The sequence below is a fragment of the Trichechus manatus genome, unplaced genomic scaffold (genome assembly GCF_000243295.1).
Source record: "Trichechus manatus latirostris isolate Lorelei unplaced genomic scaffold, TriManLat1.0 scaffold00052, whole genome shotgun sequence".
In the NCBI taxonomy this organism is placed as follows: Eukaryota; Metazoa; Chordata; class Mammalia; order Sirenia; family Trichechidae; genus Trichechus; species Trichechus manatus.
In genome coordinates, this window is record NW_004443988.1 from 4258443 (window position 1) to 4277249 (window position 18807).

Below are 18807 nucleotides of genomic sequence, written 5' to 3' on the forward strand. Positions count from 1 at the left end.
TCTTGCGGTCACATTCCATTTAGTTGACTCAGATGCTAAAGGAAATATCCCACCTTTCTTTGAGTGCGGGCTTTAGTTACTTATGTTTTCTAAGCAGGCGTGGCTGTTAAATGAAGAGGAAGTATTGCATGAAATGCTAAAAAGGTGGCAGGGAGAGAAAACTTTCTTCCTTTAATACCAAGTACCTTTATCCTCTTGACCAGTGGTTCTCAAAGGGTGGTACTGGGACTAGTAGCATCAGCATCGTGTGTTGGAAATGCAAATTCTAGGGTCTCACTCCAGATATGCTGAATCTGAAATCTGGAGGCGGGATCTGTGTTTTAATAAGCATTCCATGTGATTCTGATCCACACTAAAGTTTGAGAACTACTGTGCTAAACTCATTCCAAGGGTGTAAATGGAAGTCATCTTTAGGCTTAGAGGAGGTACGTCCTGGGTAGCTGTGGGCAGTAGGGCTAACATTGAGGCCTGTCCACTTTTTCCCCTCTACCCTCCCAGCACTTTGTAGCATTTCTTAACAGTTCATAAAATGACATTGCATCTTAAAGTTGATGTGTTAGATTCAATGAAATATGTCAACTGGATGTGAAGAATAAGAAATAAGAAATTCAAAGGAAAGGTTTTAAGCTGGGCTTCAAACTCGTTCAGACCGCTTCAGTCATGTCTGACAAAGCTAAATTGGAATAGACCTGAATTTTTAAAAATTTGGGTGAAGCAGATTGATAACTGGGACAGGAAAAATTATAGGTGGAAGCCCTGGAATGGGAGACTTGGAAGAGGCATAGTGAGCCCCTTCAGGAGCCTGATGCGGGAGATTGGATTATTGCCAGGAATGTGGAGAGTGACACACATTCAAAGCTGCATGGTTGGCTGCCATCTTTGAGCAGGACACCACTGTTTCTGACTCTGCCAGTTAAAGGATTTGGTTGCTATGTAACATGCACACTGCCTTTGTTTTCTAAGAGGGAGATTAAGTTTCTCGCAGAACTTTGACCTGTAATTTTTCCTGTTCAGCTTCACCTACGTTCAAAAAGTTCAGATCTGTTTGGGTTTTGCTTCATTGGCCGTGACTAAACCAGGCAGAACCAGTTCAAAGCCCTGGTTTTAAGCCTGGGTGACTGGAAGAACTCTGTTATTCTTAACAAAAAAGAAGTTTCCCTTGACCCCTGTAGAGGAGTCCAATCAAATCTTCTATTTAAGCAATGGCCTGTAGACCTGGACAGAGGAAGGACTTATTAATAACAACTTTAATATGAACATGTGTTGTGTACTGGAAGTATTGTGTACTAGTTGACAGCCCAGGCGCAGACTGGCTGGGTTTCAGTCCTGACTCACCATTAATTATATGATTTGGAGCAAGATATCTAATCTCTTTGTGCTTCAGTTTCCCGACATGCAAAATGCTGTTAATAAAAGTACCTACCTCATAGGGTCATGGTAAAGATTAAACAGGGTAATGTATATAAGCCACTTAGCATAGTCCTTGGCACACAGCATGTACTCAATAAATGTTAGGTTATCATTAAGTCAGGAGGAGCTGGGTTTTGAATGAGTAGAGAAGGGAGTAAGTTTGAAGTTTGCACTAGCAGGACTCTGAAGTAAAAAGAGCATTTGTAGGCCTGAGGCTTAGGAAGCTGTTATGGGTAAAGACAGATTCTGATGTTCTGCATGTAATAGCATTTAGTGAAATCCTAAGACTTGAAAAATCAAATCATACAATGATGGTACTTTAAACTTTAAGAGACACTTCTTAACTATATATGAATTTATTCATGAACAAAATTAAAAGTATTGTTATTACATAGGGGAAAAACAACCTTGGGCTCTTCTTTCCTGTCCCATTATTTGTGCACCTGGTGGTCACGGCTGGATTTTAGGGTCATTTCAAGCTTTAAAGGATTGACAGGTCACCTCAATGCATGACCCACTGAGAGCGAGGGAGCTTCCATGACCCCTGTATAAAAGTCTAACAAAATTTTCCAGTTAAGCAATGACCTGTAGACCATATTGCTGCTCACCTACTTTCCCCACCTGAACAGAAAGAGGAAGTATTTATTAATGACAACTTTCATATGAACATGTGCTTGACCCTCAAGAAACTGTCATAACTTAAAGGGAAGAGCAAGTTGACATTCAAAGTACATGATGCTTAGGGGTGGATCGCTTGCTGTTCTGGGTCCAGCTGAGCAAAGCAACTGGTAACAGTAGTCATTTGAATAATCGTAACTTCTTCAAATACTGGTTCACTTCTTCCTTGGGGTAGGGCCGTAGTGCAATGCAAGTGGCGATGTTCTCTGGCTGCTCCAGCCACAGCACGTGGTCGATGTTCTTCTGCTGCAGGGTCTCAGCCAGCTCCTTTAGAGTGTTCTCATCTGAGGCCTATAGGGAGCAGAACACAGAAGACAGATCGACTAGTCCATTTAGGAAGTGTCAAAATGCCCAGATAAAAGGGGGCCTCCTCTTAACTGAAAGTGGAGTAACAGCTTTACCGAAAAAGCGGCTGTAGAGCACGTCTCCAGGAGCAACAGTTCCATTCCAGGTTCACCATTCACTTACTATAGGATCCTATGTAAGCTGCCTGGGGGCAGAGTGGAGTGAGGCTTAAGATTCCTGTTTGTAAAATGGAGATTTTTCTCTTCCTTCTTGAGTGTTCTATGAGTTGTCAGTAATTACTCTATCCATTTTACAGCTCTCTTATGGCCAGATGCCCACAACAGCTATCCCTAATCCTCCAGCCAGCTCTGACTATAAGAGCTGACTACTGGAAGGGTTTAAGAAATCACTTCAACCTCTGCCTCCCTACACCCCTCCACGCCCTCCCCACCCAAGCCTAGAAGTGTTTTCCTTCTGCTGGGATAGCTCTCACTTGTTTAGTCAAGGGAGGGCAAACTATTCTCACACATCCTTCTCCAGTCGTTTCTGGGTCATCCTTGCCACCCACGCTGAATCCCATTACAGGAAGTACTAACATTATCACTTAGAAAATAAAGATAATTAGTGTGTTATTTTGCATAATGTATATTTCTTGCCAGTGAAGCCACGGGGCACAAAGATAACTAGAAGCTTGTCTTATCAAATTAGAGAATGCTGCGATCGCCACTCTGAATCCATTACGTCCAGCAGTTACTTTCCGCCAAAGCCATATTAACTTCCCCTTCCGTCTTCTTTGGCACCAGGCAGCAGCATTGTACAACTGGTTAGACTGAAGTCTTCGGACGTGCCAGAGTGCAAACCCTTCCTCTACCAGTACCAGATGCCCTAGAGTCGATTCTGACTCATGATAACCCCATGTGTGTCAGAGTAGAACTGTGCTCCATAGGGTTTCCAATCGCTGATTTTTTCGTAAGTACATGGCCAGGCCTTTCTTCCCAGGCACTTCTAAGTGGCCTCCGGCCTCCAACCACCAACCTTGCCAAGTGAGCGTTACCATTTGCACACCCAGGGACTCTGCCAGAACCTTGTTATTTTTTAAAAGGCGTACCAATTTACACCCTGGTGTCTGGTATTTCTGATTCTTAGGTCAATCTAGGATTTTTAACATTTATTTTAAAACAATGTGGCATCATATCCAGGTAAATGCTTGACTTCACCGCGCACTGCTCCCATGGCAATAAGGCATCCTGAGTCCTTATTCCTTCTGGGTCGGTTTTGCGAGCGCGACATATTTCTTGGCAGGGCTTTAAAACGTCCGCCTTTGCACAGGCCAAAGGCATGGCCATACTCCACCAGTCTCTGCCCACACACACATCCACACGGACGCAGGAACCACCAGTGCACAGTGGGACCGGAGAGGTGCAGGTAAGTATTAAGAAAGGACCCGATGTCCGCTCTTCACACAGTCCGGCCCTTCCCAACCAAGAGAATGAGCAGTAAGCAGCTCAAACCTCGAAGCCTCTCCAAAACCTAACGCCACACCCACTCCACGAAGTTAGTCCCTTGGATGCAAGACCACACCCACTTCCGGTCTCGGCGGCCTCAGCGTTTCGCTCCCCCCCGCGGGGGTTTGTCTCACCTCGAGAACCACCTTGCGCATGCGCCCCAGCTCCTGGAGGTAAGCCGCCGTGTGTGGGTGATCGCGGTGAATATGCAAGGCCGCGGTGGCTGCGTGACAAGCCTGCGCTACCAAGGCGCCTGCTGGCCAGGAGAACGGAGCCCGCGATAGATCCTTTCGTAGCACCAAGTACTGCACCAGGAATTGCGGCTCTGCGCTAGAGGCTGCCATCTTCCTGACCAGCAGAAAGGCTGGGCTTACTCTCCGGTGCATTCTGGGATCGGGGAGGGCTCCTGAGCGCCGCCATGTTTTTGTACGGTGGGAGCGCGAAGGACGCTGGGACCTATTGGGCTAGTTTTGAAGACGAGGAAGGCGGGAACTCACATCTCTGGCTTGGCTGAGCAGGAGTAGACGTAAAGGGAAAGTAAGACCAGATGACGGACGAAACCGTGACCAGGGTGGAGGGCTGGGCAGAGGGGCCCTGCTCTCAGGAGTGCGCAGGCGGGTGGCGAAAGGGCTGGGCGGCTCGGGGAAGGGGAGTTCTAGCGTGGACATTTGGGGCATCCAGGGGGCCGACGGGTGTGTGCCCAGCCGTCTGAGTTTGTCTGAATGTGAATGGATGTGAGTTGTTACCTTTGTTCTTTTTTTGGCCAGCAAGGCAATCTAGGTTCTTATTCCCACTTGCCTGGGCAGCTTCATAGGAAGGCTCTCAGAAATCTGAGGAGATGGAGCCAGCGAATACTTTACGTCAAGACGGCGAGTCCAAAGGAGGTATTCAAAGGGCGCCCTGCTTCCCCCTTATAAGCTGCTGCCCAAAGACCCCCAGGCTGAGACAGCTCTTTCCTCCTGTAACTAATTTGTGACCTGTCCTGTGTGGGAGCAGAATGGCGAAAGGGAACTAACATTGAAGACATAAAAGACAGGCAAGCCAAGATCATTGGACAAGGAAAAATTACTTCAAATATTTCTAGGCCCCAGCCCCTTTTTAGGAGCCCTGGTGGCGCAGTGGTTAAGAGCTCGGCTGCTAACCAAAAGCTTGGCACTTCGAATCCACCAGCCGCTCCTTGGAAACCCTATGGGGCACTTCTTCTGTGTCCTATAGGGTTGCTATGAGTTGGAATCAACACCATGGCAACAGGTTTGGTTTTTTATAGGAGATGTTCAATAGTTCAATAAGTATTTAATTCTTTACATGCTTTGCAAGTAAAGCATCTAGCACAAGTGTCTTAATATGTAGGAAATTCTCAATAAAGGTTTTATTAGTTGGTGAACTCAATGGAACTATGACCTTTATTTTTTTTAATTTTATTTTGTTATTGTACTGTAAGTGAAAGTTTACAATTCAAGTTGGTCTCTCATACAAAAATTTATACATACATTGTTGTGCGACCCTAATTGCTCTCCCTATACTGTGACAGCACATTCCTCCTTTCCACCCCTGATTTTCCATGTCCATTCAACTGGCTCCTGACCCTCTCTGCCTTCTCATCTCACCTCCAGACAGGAGCTGCCCATTTAGTCTCAGGTATCTACTTGAGCTAGGAAGCACACTCTTCACGAGTATTGTTTTATGTGCCATAGTCCAGTCTAATCTTTGAAGAGTTGGCCTCAGGAATGGTTTTAGTGCTGGGTTGACAGAGAGTCTGGGGGCCATGTTCTCTGGGGTTCCTCCAGTTTCAGACCATTAGGTCTGGTCTTTGCACTAGAATTTGAGTTCTGCACCCAACTTTTCTCCTGTTCCAACAGGGACTCTCTGTTGTGTTCCCCGTCAGGGCAATCATTGGTGGTAGCCAGGCACCATCTAGTTCTTCTGGTCTCAGGATGTTGCAGTCTCCATTTTATGTGGCCCTTTCTGTCTCTTAGGCTAATGCTTTCCTTGTGACTTTGGTGTTCATTCTCCTTTACTCCAGGTAGGTTGGGACGAATTGATGCATCTTAGATGGCCGCTCGCTAGCTTTTAAGACCGCAGACACTACTCACCAAAGTAGGATGCAGAATATCTTCTTAAAAAACTTTGTTATGCCAGTTGACCTAGATGTCCCCTGAAAGCATGGTCCCAGACCTCCGCCCCTGCTACTCTGTCCCTCGAAGTGTTTGGTTGTATTCAGGATACTTCTTAGCTTTGGTTTAGTCCAGTTGTGCTGACTTCCCCTGTAGGGTGTGTAAAAGTACAGAATTTTCTTCTTTTTTTTTTTTGCTTTTTAACGCTTTATTTTTTTTATTGGACTTCAGGTGGAGGTTTACAGAACAAATAGTTTCTCATTGAACAGTAGTACACATATTGTTTTATGACATTGGTTAACAACCCCACGACATGTCAACCCTCTCCCTTCTCGACCTTTATTTTTTTTCTTGGTGAAAATATACATAGCCAAAGATACACCATTTCAAAAATTTCTACATGCACAGTTCAGTGACACTGACGACACTCTTCAGCTGAGCTGCTATTCTCACTTTATTATTATTATTTATTTATTTATTTTATTGTACTTCAGGTGAAGGCTTACAGAACAAATAGTTTCTCATGAAACTGCTATTCTCACTTTAGATGAAGGTTTACAGAACAAAATAGTTTCTTATTAAACACTTAGTACACATGTTGCCCTATGACAATGGTTAACAACCCCACTACATGTCAACACTGTCCCTACTCAACCTTGAGTTCCCTGTCACCAGCTTTCCTGTCCCCTTCTGCCTTCTAGTCCTTGTCCCTGGACTGCTGTGCCTCATTAGTCCCATTTTGTTTTATGGGGCTGTCCAATCCCTGGCTGAACGGTGAACCTCGGAAGTGACCTCACCACTGAGCTAAAAGGGTGTCTGGGGGCCATACTCTAGGGGTTTCTCCAGTCTCTTTCAGGCCAGTAAATCTGGTCTTTTTTTTTTTTTTTTTTTTTAATTGTACTTCAGGTGAAGGTTTACAGAACAAATAGTTTCTCATGAAACAGTAGTACACATGTTGTTTTATGACATTGGTTAACAACCCCACAACGTATCAACCCTCTAACTTCTGGTCTTTTTTTGGTGTGTTAGAATTTTGTTCTATATCCTTCTCCAGCTCTGTCCAGAACCCTTTGTTGTGATCCCGGTCAGAGCAGTCAGTGGTGGTAGCTGGGCACCATCTAGCTTTACTGGACTCAGTCTGGCCTTGGTAGTTATGGTCCATTAGTCCTTTGGACTAATCTTTTCCTTGTATCCCCTTCTCTTCATTCTCCCTTGCTCCCGAAGGGGTGAGACCAGTGGAGTATCTTAGATGGCTGCTCACAGGCTTTTAAGACCCCAGACGCTACTCGCCAAGGTAGAATGTAGAACATTGTCTTTATAAACTGTTATGCCAGTTGAGCTAGATGTTCCCCGAGACCATGGTCCCCACAGCCCTATGCCCAGCAATTCAGTCACTCAGGGAGAATTTTCTTAAGGGAGATTTCATCTATCTGGTAAAGGCATTGAATCATCCTTTTCCACACTAGAGATGTACTTTTGTGATAAACTGTAGACCTAGATAAAATACTACTGTCTAATCAGCATGTAGTAGACAGTTCAGAGTCTGTCTCATGCTCTCTTTGGATAGTATCTTGATCAGAGACAGTTTGTATATCCGTGTTCAGTCTGAAAAGCTGCTGATCATAGATTTCTATTGTCAGCTCCTCTGGTTTAATCATATATAAATTGTGGTGAATGTCTAACAATTTAGCTGGCCACAGAGTTCTTAAGAGGGTCACCCTCTGTCCCCTGAAATCCTTGGCTTTTTGTGAAATTTCCTTTCTACTTTCCTTAGGTATTTTAGCTCACTTGGAAAAACTAGAGACTCAAATGAACAGATCTCATAAGCGGTTTGAAGAGCCACAGAGAGCACAGGCAGAGGCAAGTACTCTTAGGACCAGGATTCATAAACTGAGACTTCTGCGAGATAAGCTGAGGGCTGAAGTGAAGCAGCGGCAAGCCAGGGTGAGTAAAAGGCTGATGCTGGCAGACTTCCCTAGGGTGTGAAGAACAAACGTGTGATGTGTTTTGCCTCTGGTCTTACTGGATGGATTTCAGTCCTTGATCCCTCAAATGATCAAACCTGTAGAGTTGCAGCTAATAGTAGTATCAGCTGACAATTGTCAGGCATTACTGATGGGCTAGATGAGTTCTTCATAATAGTTCCTTAACCTGCCCACATAGACATTTAAGCCTGTTCCTGCAGTCTCAGCCTGACGTGAGTCATTGGTCTTTTGTCGTTAGTGCTATCTTTCTGTCACCCAGACATGAAACCTCACGGTGAACTGTGACTGTTCTCTCTTTTCAGTCTTCTCTCTGGTCAGGTACAGTCAAGTTGTCCTTTAGATTACAGTTTTGCTTCCTCCCTAACTCCATTGTCATAGCTCAAGCATTATCCACATCTGCAGTCAGTATGTATCAGGTGATTGCACCCCAGGATTATTGCAGTAGACTGCTAGTTAGGACTCTGAATTGAAAGTCTAGGGGTAGGGGGCAGGCCTATCAGACCCGTCTTCTTGGCAGGCCCTGCGCTTCAGTTTTTATTTCCCACTATGCTGAGACTCCGGGGATCTCTGTTTAGCTTTTCATGGTTAGTCTCTTCTGCTTGGTTTCTCAGTACCTAGTACACATACGCAGTTCAGGAACTGGCAAATGTCAGGAGGGCAGATTGCATGTAGAATGTTGGGTTCCGTTTCTGTAGGACACTGGCCTGTAGAAAGGCTGCTCTGGTAACCCTGGTCTCCAATTTTTGTTTCCCTGAAACAGTGAGGCCGCTTCGAAGTCTAGCCTGCAGCTTTCTATTAGGCCATCTTCCTTATAAACCAATCACATGCCCTGAAGGGGAAAGCTGCAGGGAGGGTCCAGCTAACTTCAGAGCATTTATCTGGACTCTTCCATCCTAGGTGTTTTGGTCGCTCTCTAATGCCTTCCAGCCGTCTTCTGTTTGTTTGCTTGATCACTTGTGTATTTGTTTTTGGTGTTTTAGCCAGCTTGTACAGGTGCTCTCGGAGGGGGGGTTAGTCTGATACCATCTTCTGTGTCATGGCCAGAAGGGAAGTCTTAAAGTCAGTTTCTCCCATCCTGGCACTTGGCACTCTGCATTATCCGACCCAAACCAGCTGTCCTAGCCTTGTCTCTTCACAACCATCTGTTTCACCCAACCTGTGCTCATCCTACTACTCATACCCCATTCTTTCTCCTCTCACGATACTCCGCATTCCCACCAAAATCCTAATGGTTCTTCAGGCCAGCAGAATTTCTACCTGATTCCTTGCACTGTGACTCACACAATTCTTCCTCTGCTGTGACATCATAGCGCTGTCTTGCTGGCCACTTGGAGCATTTCTTGATGCAATTACATAACACAAAATACTCTGCATTTAGCTTTTGTCTAGTTGGGTGAGGGCAGGGACTTTGTGCTATATTCCCTTGCACCCAATTTGGTTTGCTGCCTGTCTTGCAGATTGAAGCATCTGCTGCCAGTGCAGAGCCTGACCAGACATTGGAGACAAGTGAGCAGGAAGTTTTAGAGACAAAGCGGGAAAACCTGAAAGCCATTCTACAGGCATACCGTTTTACAGGTTTCATTTTCTGACCTGATTCTGACTGCATCTCTCTCTAATCAGTTAGTCTGCTGGATGTATTATTTATCTTGGATTCATTTCATGAACATTATTTTGTCCCCTTTTACCCCAGCACACATTCACAAAGCTGGCATGCTATTTGTAGGCATATTTTTATATCCAAGATGGGCCTCCGTATGGCCGAAGATTGGTTGGTGGCTGGCTGAGACCATTGATTTAAGCGGTTCATCCTGGGCCAGAGCCTGTACTAGAACTTCCTCTACTGCTGGCTGGCTTTATGCCATTGGTCAAATAATTTAAACCCTTCAGTCTCTGTTTTACAATTAAAATGGGAGTTTATTCTCCCATCTGTGTCACAAGAGGATTGTGGGAAGAACTGGGGGCTATCATAGATGATTTGACACTCAGGGGAAAAAAAAAAAGGAATAGGTAGATTAAAAACTTCAGAATATCTTCCTCAATAATTTGGTGTTTAGGAGTCATTGTGTTTTTCTTTTCTACTGTTCTTCTGTGGTTTTGACAACTCAGGCTCATAAAGTGGGCCAGAGTCAAGGGGAAGAAAGAGCCTATGATATTCTTTCATTCAGCAAACATTTGAGCACATACTGCATATACCGGGGCAGCTGCTGGGGGTGCAGGGATGAATAAAATATGTCCGCCGCCTGTCATCTGTTGAGAGAAATCGTCTTGTTTGTCCCAGGGCTCAGTGGTAAACTGACCAGCCGAGGAGTCTGTGTCTGCATCCACACTGCTTTTGAGGGGAACCTCCTGGATTCCTATTTCGTGGACCTTGTCATACAGAAACCACTTTGGATACATCGCCATTCAGTTCCAGTCTTCATTCCTCTGGAAGAGATAGCAGCAAAATACTTACAGATTGATGTTCAGCACTTCCTGTTCAGTCTCTGCGAACACCTAAATGCTTATGCTGGGAGGAAGTACCAGGCAGATCGACTTGAGGTATCTGTCTGGAATCTTACATGACTCATCTTATGGGTCCAGGATAAGCTTAAAAGGAAAAAGGGACAACTTTTCTTTTGTATTTTAGATGTTTCATAACTCTGAGCCAGAAGTTTGATCATTGTTCTTCTAATGCTTATTTCTTTCCATCCTCTTTTCTTACTCTTTTGAAACTCTGGAATTAATGTTAAAGCACAGATACTGGTTAAGAGATTATTCACTCCCGAATATGGTTCTCCAGCTTATATCCTTGACCCTTCCCCTCACAAAGTACTGGAGTACAGTTGCTATCCTTTTTTTTTGAAATAAGATTTTGTTGTGTTTTTGGTGAAGGTTTACATAGCAGTTTAAGTTCCTATTCAACAACTTCTACACAAATTGTTCAGTGACATTAGTTACATTCCTCACAATGCATGAACATTCTCATTTCTGTTCTGGTTGTTCCATTTCCATTCCCTGCCCCCTTACATTCTCATCTTTGTTTTGAAGTAGTTGTTGACCCTTTGGTCTCATATAGGTAATTTTTTTAAAGGAGCACAGTACTTAATGGTGACATTTATTATTTTTTGAGCTAATTTGTTATTTAGCTACAAGGTGACCTCAGGTTAGTTTCTGTTCAAGATTTGAAGAGTATCTCAGGGCAGTAGTCTTTTGGAGTCCTCCAGTCTCAATCAGTCCAGTAGGTCTGGTTGTTTTTTTTAAAAGGAATTTGAGGTTCCATGTTTTTCTCCCATTCTATCATCCCATCTATTGCAGCCCTACAGTTGCTATACTTTTAATTCAACAAGGATTTTTTTGAATAATAAATAATGGTTTTTGAAATACCTCAGAGGAATACTGTCAGTCTTCTAAAGTATGGTCTACCTTCTTCCAGGTTGCAAACTAGAGCTAGGGTTGGTATGAAAACAGTAGATGGGAGATTAATGGCAATAGGGTATTAACAACCCTTTAGCTTAGCATTTCCCCACCCTATGCATTTGGAGTGACTTTGAAGCTCCCAATTTTTAGTTAGATTAAACTTGATACGTGAATGCAGACATGAAGGCTCTTAGCCATATATGCAGTGTTCATGAAATTCTTGGCAGAAATAACACTCCCCTCCTTGGCCATTTACTTAGTAATGGCTTCCTGAAACTGATTTCCTTACTTATGTTATAAATCTCCTTTTTTGAGGTCTTTCTCTGTCCCTCATTTATTGTCTGATGTTTAGTTAGCACGTAGACATCTTTGTCTGCCCTGTGTTTGGTAGACATGTTTTGAAGCATCACAGCCACCACTTCGGAGCTGTGATCACCATGTTCTCTGTTTGTTTTGAACTTGTCCCCCATTAGAGTGACTTTGCAGCCTTTCTGGCTGGGCCCTTGCAGAGAAACTCGCTGTGCAACTTGCTGTCATTTACTTATAAAAGGGAGCCTGGGGGCCAGTCCTTCCCGTTCTGTGCTAGACTGCTGTATAAGGACCTCACAGTAACGCTTCCAACGGATGTCACCGTTACATATCAAGGTAAGAGGAAGGATGTGTCAGTGAAGAAGTTACAGTATGCTCTAGTTTACTCAAGATAATTGAAACAGAGGGCAAAATAGGTAGAATACATCAAATGGACTTGAGACCCTTTCTTCTGATTATGTATAACTGTACTCAGTAAGATAGAGAGTATTTTCCTTGTTTCTACCGATTTTTTCTGTTTGTAAATAGTAAACATAATTATCCTAGTTTTCCCTCCTCCTCTGCCCCACCTGTCTCTTCCAGGGTTCTTTCAGCTTATGCTTTATTCTTCATTGGAGCCCCTTCTTGAAGAAAAAACTAATGAGGCTGACTCAGAGGGTCATTTCTGATGAGTGGAGCCAAATAGAGGGGACAAGTCAGTATACACTTAGCTCTCTAGAGAATAAGTAAATGGAAGTTTCCAGAGCTGGCTGAGAGGCATCTGTTATGAAGCTGTTTTGGTGAAATGTAGCACAGTAATGTGATATGGCAATAATGAAAAACTGGAAAACATGTTTTTAGGAGGAAGGCATTTTGAAGCTGCCACAGGTTGCACACCCTATGTTATAGCTTTCCCTGTCTCTAAGTCCCCATCTTAAAATTATATGGGCCTAGAATATCAATGATCCAGGTTCTTATTCCCCAGTTACACTGGATAAGATTGATATTTTTTCTTCTTTAGGGATGGATGCATTACCCACTTCATGGGAAGAACAGCGAGTCTCCCATGAAAATCTGTTTCGTACGACGTCACTACATAAAGTGTTCACTTCATTTGCCGGAGAAGGAGGAAAGTTGGATATGAGCCTGCTCCCCTAAAATGTTATTTTCATTGAGAACATGTCAGCAGTGAGTACAATATTTCCATAGTTCCAGGCAAAGTTCTAGGAACTGAAAACTCCTGAACAGATCAGACTCGTCAGGGACCGTCCTTGCAATGAGACAGACACCTACCTCTTCATTAGGATGATAAGCACCAGGTTTGAGTCCATGGACTTTGGGTGTTTTGGGCAATTCTCCACTTGATTGATCACTTATTATAACGCTCAAGATCACCTGTTCTTTTGAGGTCTTAATTGATTTGATCATACATTTTACCTGAAAATCAAAAAATGGTTTGTGGGGCACAACAGAGGGAATTTTGTGAAAGAGGGAAGACATATCTTTCAACTAAACAGTATTTCTGGCTTTTATGGAAGTTTTATGTAATTCTGCCTCATTTTCCTGAGACTTCTGAAAAGCAAGTTCTTAGATTACTCTGGGTTTGTGATATGAACGTATAGATAAGAAGGGAAGTGTGTTTAATCTTTGGTTTGGAGCAGTATATTGTAGGCTCTTGCTTTATAGAGAATATGATGTAAGAAAGTACTATGGATAAAACAGTATCTATTATTTTGTTTCCTAAAACATTTTAGTGGAGAGCTGAGTGTATTAAGTCAGCTATAAAAGAATAGGGTTGGAAATCTGCCTATAAACTCACTTACTGTTGCAAAGGAAGCAGACCCTCCTCCATCTCTTCCCTCATGCAGTCTTCTTCCCCATCTCCTTGGTAGTGGAGTGTACCAGTTTTCCCTATGACCATGGGCCTTGGATCTGCTGGCATTTTTTGTTCCTGGCTATGAGAGTATGTGTAGGGGCCAGTTCACAGATTTGAAAACTTGTTTCTGGCGGCTATTTCAAGTCCTGTCCCCTGTTGCACAGTCAAAATAGGAGCTATTATTACATTACTGCCTCAGGCCCAGAGCTACATTCAGGCCTCACTCTAACATGGTCACTTGGGAGACCTGATGATCATGAAGTGTAATGTGTAACCTTCACTTGAGGGAGCTCCAGCTAACGTTAGGAAGAGCACCGGGGAATGGTAAACCAGCTTGGATCATCATTTAGAAGAAGCAGCTTAAAACTAAGAGAGAGATGTTCTAGTTCAAGCTCTTGCCTTCCAGGCGTGTGGTGGTGACCAATGGCATGACTTAGAACTTCTCAGGTGAGAGGGAGTCACACAGTATTCACAATGATCACATTCAAGTTGAATAAAGCTTTTAATAAAACAGTCTTGTTTTTATCAATACCTGTAAATTCTCTCTTAAAGCAGTAGCAAAGGCGACTGTAGCAAGAGCTCAAAGGCAAGGCAATATTGGATAGTGTTTTTTAACAGAAAGTTAAAAATATAAATGTAGATCTGTGTATATATTTTTCTTTCAGAAATAAATCCCCCTTCCCCCCTCCCACTGGGTAAAAGGAAATATTGCACTTTCTGCTCTCATAACTAAGGTGACAGGTTCCAGAAGAACCTTTCAAGATTATCAGGAACATCAGGACTAGGGCCGTTTAACCTAACTCAGACCATATGGAGACAGTCAGGTCTCCAGCTTGAGCTCTTTCCAGAATGAAAGCACTGCTTTCAAGTTATAGCCAGGAGCAGAGCATCCGCCAGCCAGTTGTGCCGGCCGCTGGGCCCTCATCTTCAGCAGAGCTTCCTCACCTGTGCTCCCAGCCCAACGGCAAAGGCAGCTTTGTTCCACCTCTGATGCTTTCCTACTCACAGTGGCCGTGGCCTCTCTGGGGGGAAAGGTGCTGGTTGGAGCGGGCTCTGGGAGGATTGTTCCAGTACTATGCCTAGGACCCCTACTCTCTGGGAGAAGCTGCAGGCACACTGAGGGGCAGTCTGGCCGCCCTCGGAACTCACACATCCACAAACAAATGAAGGCTTGAGAAGATTTTTAAACCTAAAGTCTATGCGAGTGTTTACTTCAACAATTTGGGAACGTCGGGACTTGGTAATTTGTCCTTTCCCAAGGCTTTTCTCTGATTCCAAAAAATAAATCCTCCCTCCCCATTTGGACTGTTGTGGGCTAGAGGCTACTCAGGAGTTGTCCACCACCTGGTGGGGCAGTGTGACAGAGGAGCCATTAGGGAAGGCAGCTGGCTTATCACGCCCCTTCAGGAAAAAGGTCAGCAGCTCCCCCTTCCCCTTCACAAAGATAGGACCTCGCCTCACGAAGCGGAAGCCGTACTCTCGGAGAATGGCTTGTGTTTCTTCCACTACCTAGAGGGAGAACAGAGTGAGAGCATGGGGTTAGAGTGAGCCAAGACTCAAGGTGAAGACGGGGCCTTGGTGGCTGGGGCTCAGAATTGACCCAGGTGGAGCTAAAACTTCCATGACCCACAGATCCCAGTCTACACCGGGCCTCAGTGTTCTCCAAACTGCCCAAGGCGGAGAACAGTGAACCACAGGGCAATTTGCCTGGAGCCCTCCACTCTCCAGACAGTCTTCGTCCTCTGTCTCCTTGGGACAGCCAAAGGTTGCCTGTGTGGCAGCACTATTGTTTGGAACTTTTACTTCCTGCTCATCTGTCCCCCTGCCCATTCATGGAGCTTTTCTGCCAGTCCCAGGATTACTTCGGGGGAGCCGCTGGAGCCACAAGATGTCAGGAAGTTCATCCCAAGCCAGGATGTTCTTACCCAGAACGTAAAACTAAATTTTGCAAATGGAGTTGAAATATTTTCTCCCTTTACTGAGGCTAGCTATAGCGGCATCTCTTCCCACTCTTGTCTTAATCTCAGCACTGCTGACTTAGTATTCTGGGCCAACAAGAAGGAGGCAGCTCCAGTGGCAAACATGTACCAGCCCAGTTTTGTTCCCTTCCCCTGAATCAGCACATGCTCAGCTCTGCTGCCGGACATACCTGAATGTTGCCCATGACCCCTGTGGACTCCATCCTGCTGGCTACGTTGACTGTATTGCCCCAGATGTCATAGTGTGGTTTCCGGGCTCCAATGACGCCAGCCAGTACCCCGCCTTTGTTCATGCCTGGGGTAGAGGCAGAAAGTTCAGCACAGCCATGTGCCAGACCCTTCCATCACCGCTGTTTCAGAAGTTGCCAACTCCTCTTACACTGCTCATCACCTGACCCTACCACAAGCTTCTGATTCCATGCCATATTCCTCGTTATACTTGTCTTAGAACTAAACTCTAAGCTACCAGAGAGCAGAAATCATCTATTTATCCTGCCTTCGTAGGTGCTTGGCAAATGTCAGCTGTCCCCAACATGCTCATTAATTCACTCTGCAGCACAGTCATGAATTTCTCTCTAACGCAAACAGTACTTCAGGTCTTCTGTGATCTCACCCAGGAGTGGAACCCCACCCGCCCATCCCCCAGTTCGGGGTAGCAAGTGACATTAACTCCTGGCAGTCTTTCAAAGGACAGGCTGGACTGAGGTGAGCAAAGTCCCCTCAGCAGACACAGAAACCCTCTTGCAAAGGTAGCCAGGAACTGGGACTTCCCAACCAGATTCCGAAGGAAGGAAGGGCTACTACAGTAAGCAATATGGGGTATAGCTGATCACCATTTCATCAATCTGAATTTCAAGTCTGACCACTTAGAAGAAAAACGGGAGTAAATTGCAGCTCCTTCCACCTCTATGAGTGTGGACCACCCCAACTGAAATGCCTCCCGTCTTTCTAAACCTCTCTGCTCTGAGTCCCCTGCCTTGGAAGGGAGCACGTGGAGGGGCAGGCAAGCCTAGAGCCCTCACCTATGCGCAGCATGAAGTTGTTGAAGGACTGGTTGTTGATGTTTGTAAGCGTGTCCTTCATGGCCAGTGCAAAGTCAGCCAGATCGGCCAGGTGCTGCCAGCGCTCCTTCTCTGACTTTTCTTCCTGTGCCAGAGAGCAGCAGTGAACACATCAGAGGCTGGTCCAGGCCCATCACTGCCCAGCCTGCTCCCCTCCTTCCCGCTGGGAGGCGAGTTCCTACACCTGGTTGGTAAAGGCCTCATTCTCTACTTATTTCCACAAAGGGCCAGCAACCTCTTCTACTCCAACTTGTCACTGTGACAAATAAGTTTACCCAGTTGCCACTAATAGGTCTTGGACAAAGACTGGGTAATGCTGGTAGGGAATAAAAATCCTACCCAGCCAGCCCAGCTGCTTCCTGGTCTGTTGTGTCTTATTACCACCTTGTCTTTAAATTTTGTATGGTTGTCCTTGTTTTGATTCTTCAACTAGATTATAAGCAACTTGAGGGTGATCGCCCACCTTAGACATGTTTCTTTAATTTTATCCATAAAATAGAGAAGGTAGTGGTTCTTACATCATAGCACAGTTGTAAAGATAAAAGAAAATAATGACGTTTTAAGAATGTTTTCAAACAGATGTTTTACTTGGGACCTAGTAAGCCCAGTGGAGGCCCCCACAGCTCATTTCCTCTCTTCACACCTTAAGAGTTGGCTTAACAGGTCTGAGCTAGCTTAACATAAGAAATAGGCTGCCATCAGCCAGTGAGTTCTGAAGGCTCCCCTTGTCTAACAAAATCACTTCTCCATCCTGGAAGCTGTCACTGTTACATAACTGCATGATGACTCCCAGTTCTCAGTCCTCTACTGCAATGATGGCCGCAGTGCACACAAATCATCTGACGTCTGGCTGGAGCTGTGGAGTAGTGGTGGGGGGCTGTGCATTCTATGGGTGCTCTGCTCATAAAGCTGTCCTCAGTAAATCCTACTTCATATTTGCATTGCATGGTGCTAGTGTGTGTGTCTGTGGCCACTTTGTACACCAGTACTAATAACTTCTCATTTCCCGCCTGCTAGGTATGGGCTGCCCATCTCTTGCCTCAGGGGCAGAGCCTCATCTCCTCTAGCCACTGGGTATTTAGTTACCTTGTTGGAGCCAGTAAAACCGTTGGTATTGACATCTGGGGTGACTCCTGAAGCTGCCATGTAGGTACTGCCAATGGTTTTGATCTTGGTAATGATCCGGAATTTGGGATTGTCCAGGAGCTGAGGCCAGGATTATGGAAGAGAGAATTGTCAACACAGTCAAGGAAGATGCATGCGCCAATTAAATGACAGATTTCCTGTTTACCGGCACCCCACAAAACACTTGAGAGATGTTTTCCCAGTAGAGGTTTATTTATTCCGCCACTTATCTGCCATGTGACACTGAGCCTCTTTCCACAACCTTAACAGTGAGATAAAATGGTCAGTCTCCTAACGTGGTTGAGCATGTATGTAAAAGCATTTTTCCTGGTATACAAGTTACCCAATAAATGTTTACTGAATCTGAATTTGAGGGTAGGAAGAGTCAGAGGGGCCTCAGGATCTTGTCTTGGCCAATCCTTACCCTATGAACTTGTAGGTGATTCCCCAGGCTCCCACTTCACCCCTCAGATCCCAGCATTTCCAGATGGCTGCAGAAGTCCATACATTACCGGGAGGGACTTATCTGGAAAAATGTAGCCAGTCTAGAGTAGCTCTAATTTCCTTTAACTTCTGCAGCCTGTCCAGGGACGAACAATCTGGAAGAGGCTAGCTTTGTGGCAGAGGAGAATGGCAGGATGGGCACTCACAGAGTCAAAATCTGAGATGATCTCATTGAGGAAGCGCAGACACTCAATGCCACCGTTATTGATACTCTCCTCCGTGTAGAAGTCAGCAAAGTTGGGCAGGGAGGCAAACATGACTCCGATCTCATCGTAAGACTGGCTGTACAGCTCCTAAAAAGAGGTGAGTCAAGGTGCTCAACCAGTGTTTGGATGGATAATGTGTTCAAGAAATGAACCTCACTTCCTTGGAACGTGTGATATGTGCACTCAACTCTTTGGACACATGCATCTCCCAGATTACCCTAACTTGGCATAATGAGATACAGCTTATCACAACTCTGAATACTCAAAAAAAAGCTTCTCTCGTCCCTGTAACAGCCCTAGCCATGAGGAAGAGGGTACAGCAGAGCTGGGAAATGAGGCCTAAGAACTTCTGTGTTGAGAAGATCACAGTTGACAGAAAGGTGGGCTGTAGCCAA

General features: G+C 45.0%; 3 protein-coding genes across 3 annotated transcripts in view; 1 reads left to right on the forward strand and 2 right to left on the reverse strand.

The window, feature by feature from the left end:
- Positions 1-1303: 1303 nt before the first annotated feature.
- Positions 1304-4345, reverse strand: PTRHD1 (peptidyl-tRNA hydrolase domain containing 1). Its single transcript, XM_004377566.2, has 2 exons — positions 4013-4345; positions 1304-2379 (listed from the first exon to the last, which is right to left on the reverse strand). The coding sequence occupies exons 1-2, from the start codon at positions 4262-4264 to the stop codon at positions 2209-2211; spliced, it is 423 nt and encodes a 140-aa protein (XP_004377623.1). The 5' UTR covers positions 4265-4345; the 3' UTR covers positions 1304-2208.
- On the forward strand, positions 4009-14210 carry CENPO (centromere protein O). Its single transcript, XM_004377687.2, has 7 exons — positions 4009-4051; positions 4646-4762; positions 7767-7936; positions 9435-9552; positions 10256-10515; positions 11847-12018; positions 12683-14210. Exons 2-7 carry the CDS (start codon positions 4717-4719, stop codon positions 12817-12819), a joined length of 903 nt encoding a protein of 300 aa, XP_004377744.1. The 5' UTR covers positions 4009-4051; positions 4646-4716; the 3' UTR covers positions 12820-14210.
- A 653-nt stretch (positions 14211-14863) lies between these two features.
- ADCY3 (adenylate cyclase 3) overlaps positions 14864-18807 on the reverse strand; it is a 119759-nt gene continuing 115815 nt past the window's right edge. The window contains exons 17-21 of the mRNA XM_004377567.1: positions 18353-18499; positions 17664-17783; positions 16539-16662; positions 15687-15811; positions 14864-15046 (exon numbers count right to left, since the gene is read on the reverse strand). Coding sequence (XP_004377624.1) covers positions 14864-15046; positions 15687-15811; positions 16539-16662; positions 17664-17783; positions 18353-18499 — 699 coding nt within the window. The remainder of the gene's footprint in view (positions 15047-15686; positions 15812-16538; positions 16663-17663; positions 17784-18352; positions 18500-18807) is intronic.

What these genes read in the sequence shown, in the direction of transcription:
- PTRHD1 (XM_004377566.2), bottom strand. Translation starts at nt 4,264, where the DNA reads ATGCACCGGAGAGTAAGCCCAGCCTTTCTGCTGGTCAGGAAGATGGCA. An exon ending in TGCGCAAGGTGGTTCTCGAG is followed by an intron (nt 2,380 to 4,012) that starts GTGAGACAAACC and finishes TGCTCCCTATAG; the next exon opens with GCCTCAGATGAGAACACTCT.
- CENPO (XM_004377687.2), top strand. Translation starts at nt 4,717, where the DNA reads ATGGAGCCAGCGAATACTTTACGTCAAGACGGCGAGTCCAAAGGAG. An exon ending in TGAAGCAGCGGCAAGCCAGG is followed by an intron (nt 7,937 to 9,434) that starts GTGAGTAAAAGG and finishes CCTGTCTTGCAG; the next exon opens with ATTGAAGCATCTGCTGCCAG. An exon ending in TGTCACCGTTACATATCAAG is followed by an intron (nt 12,019 to 12,682) that starts GTAAGAGGAAGG and finishes TTTCTTCTTTAG; the next exon opens with GGATGGATGCATTACCCACT.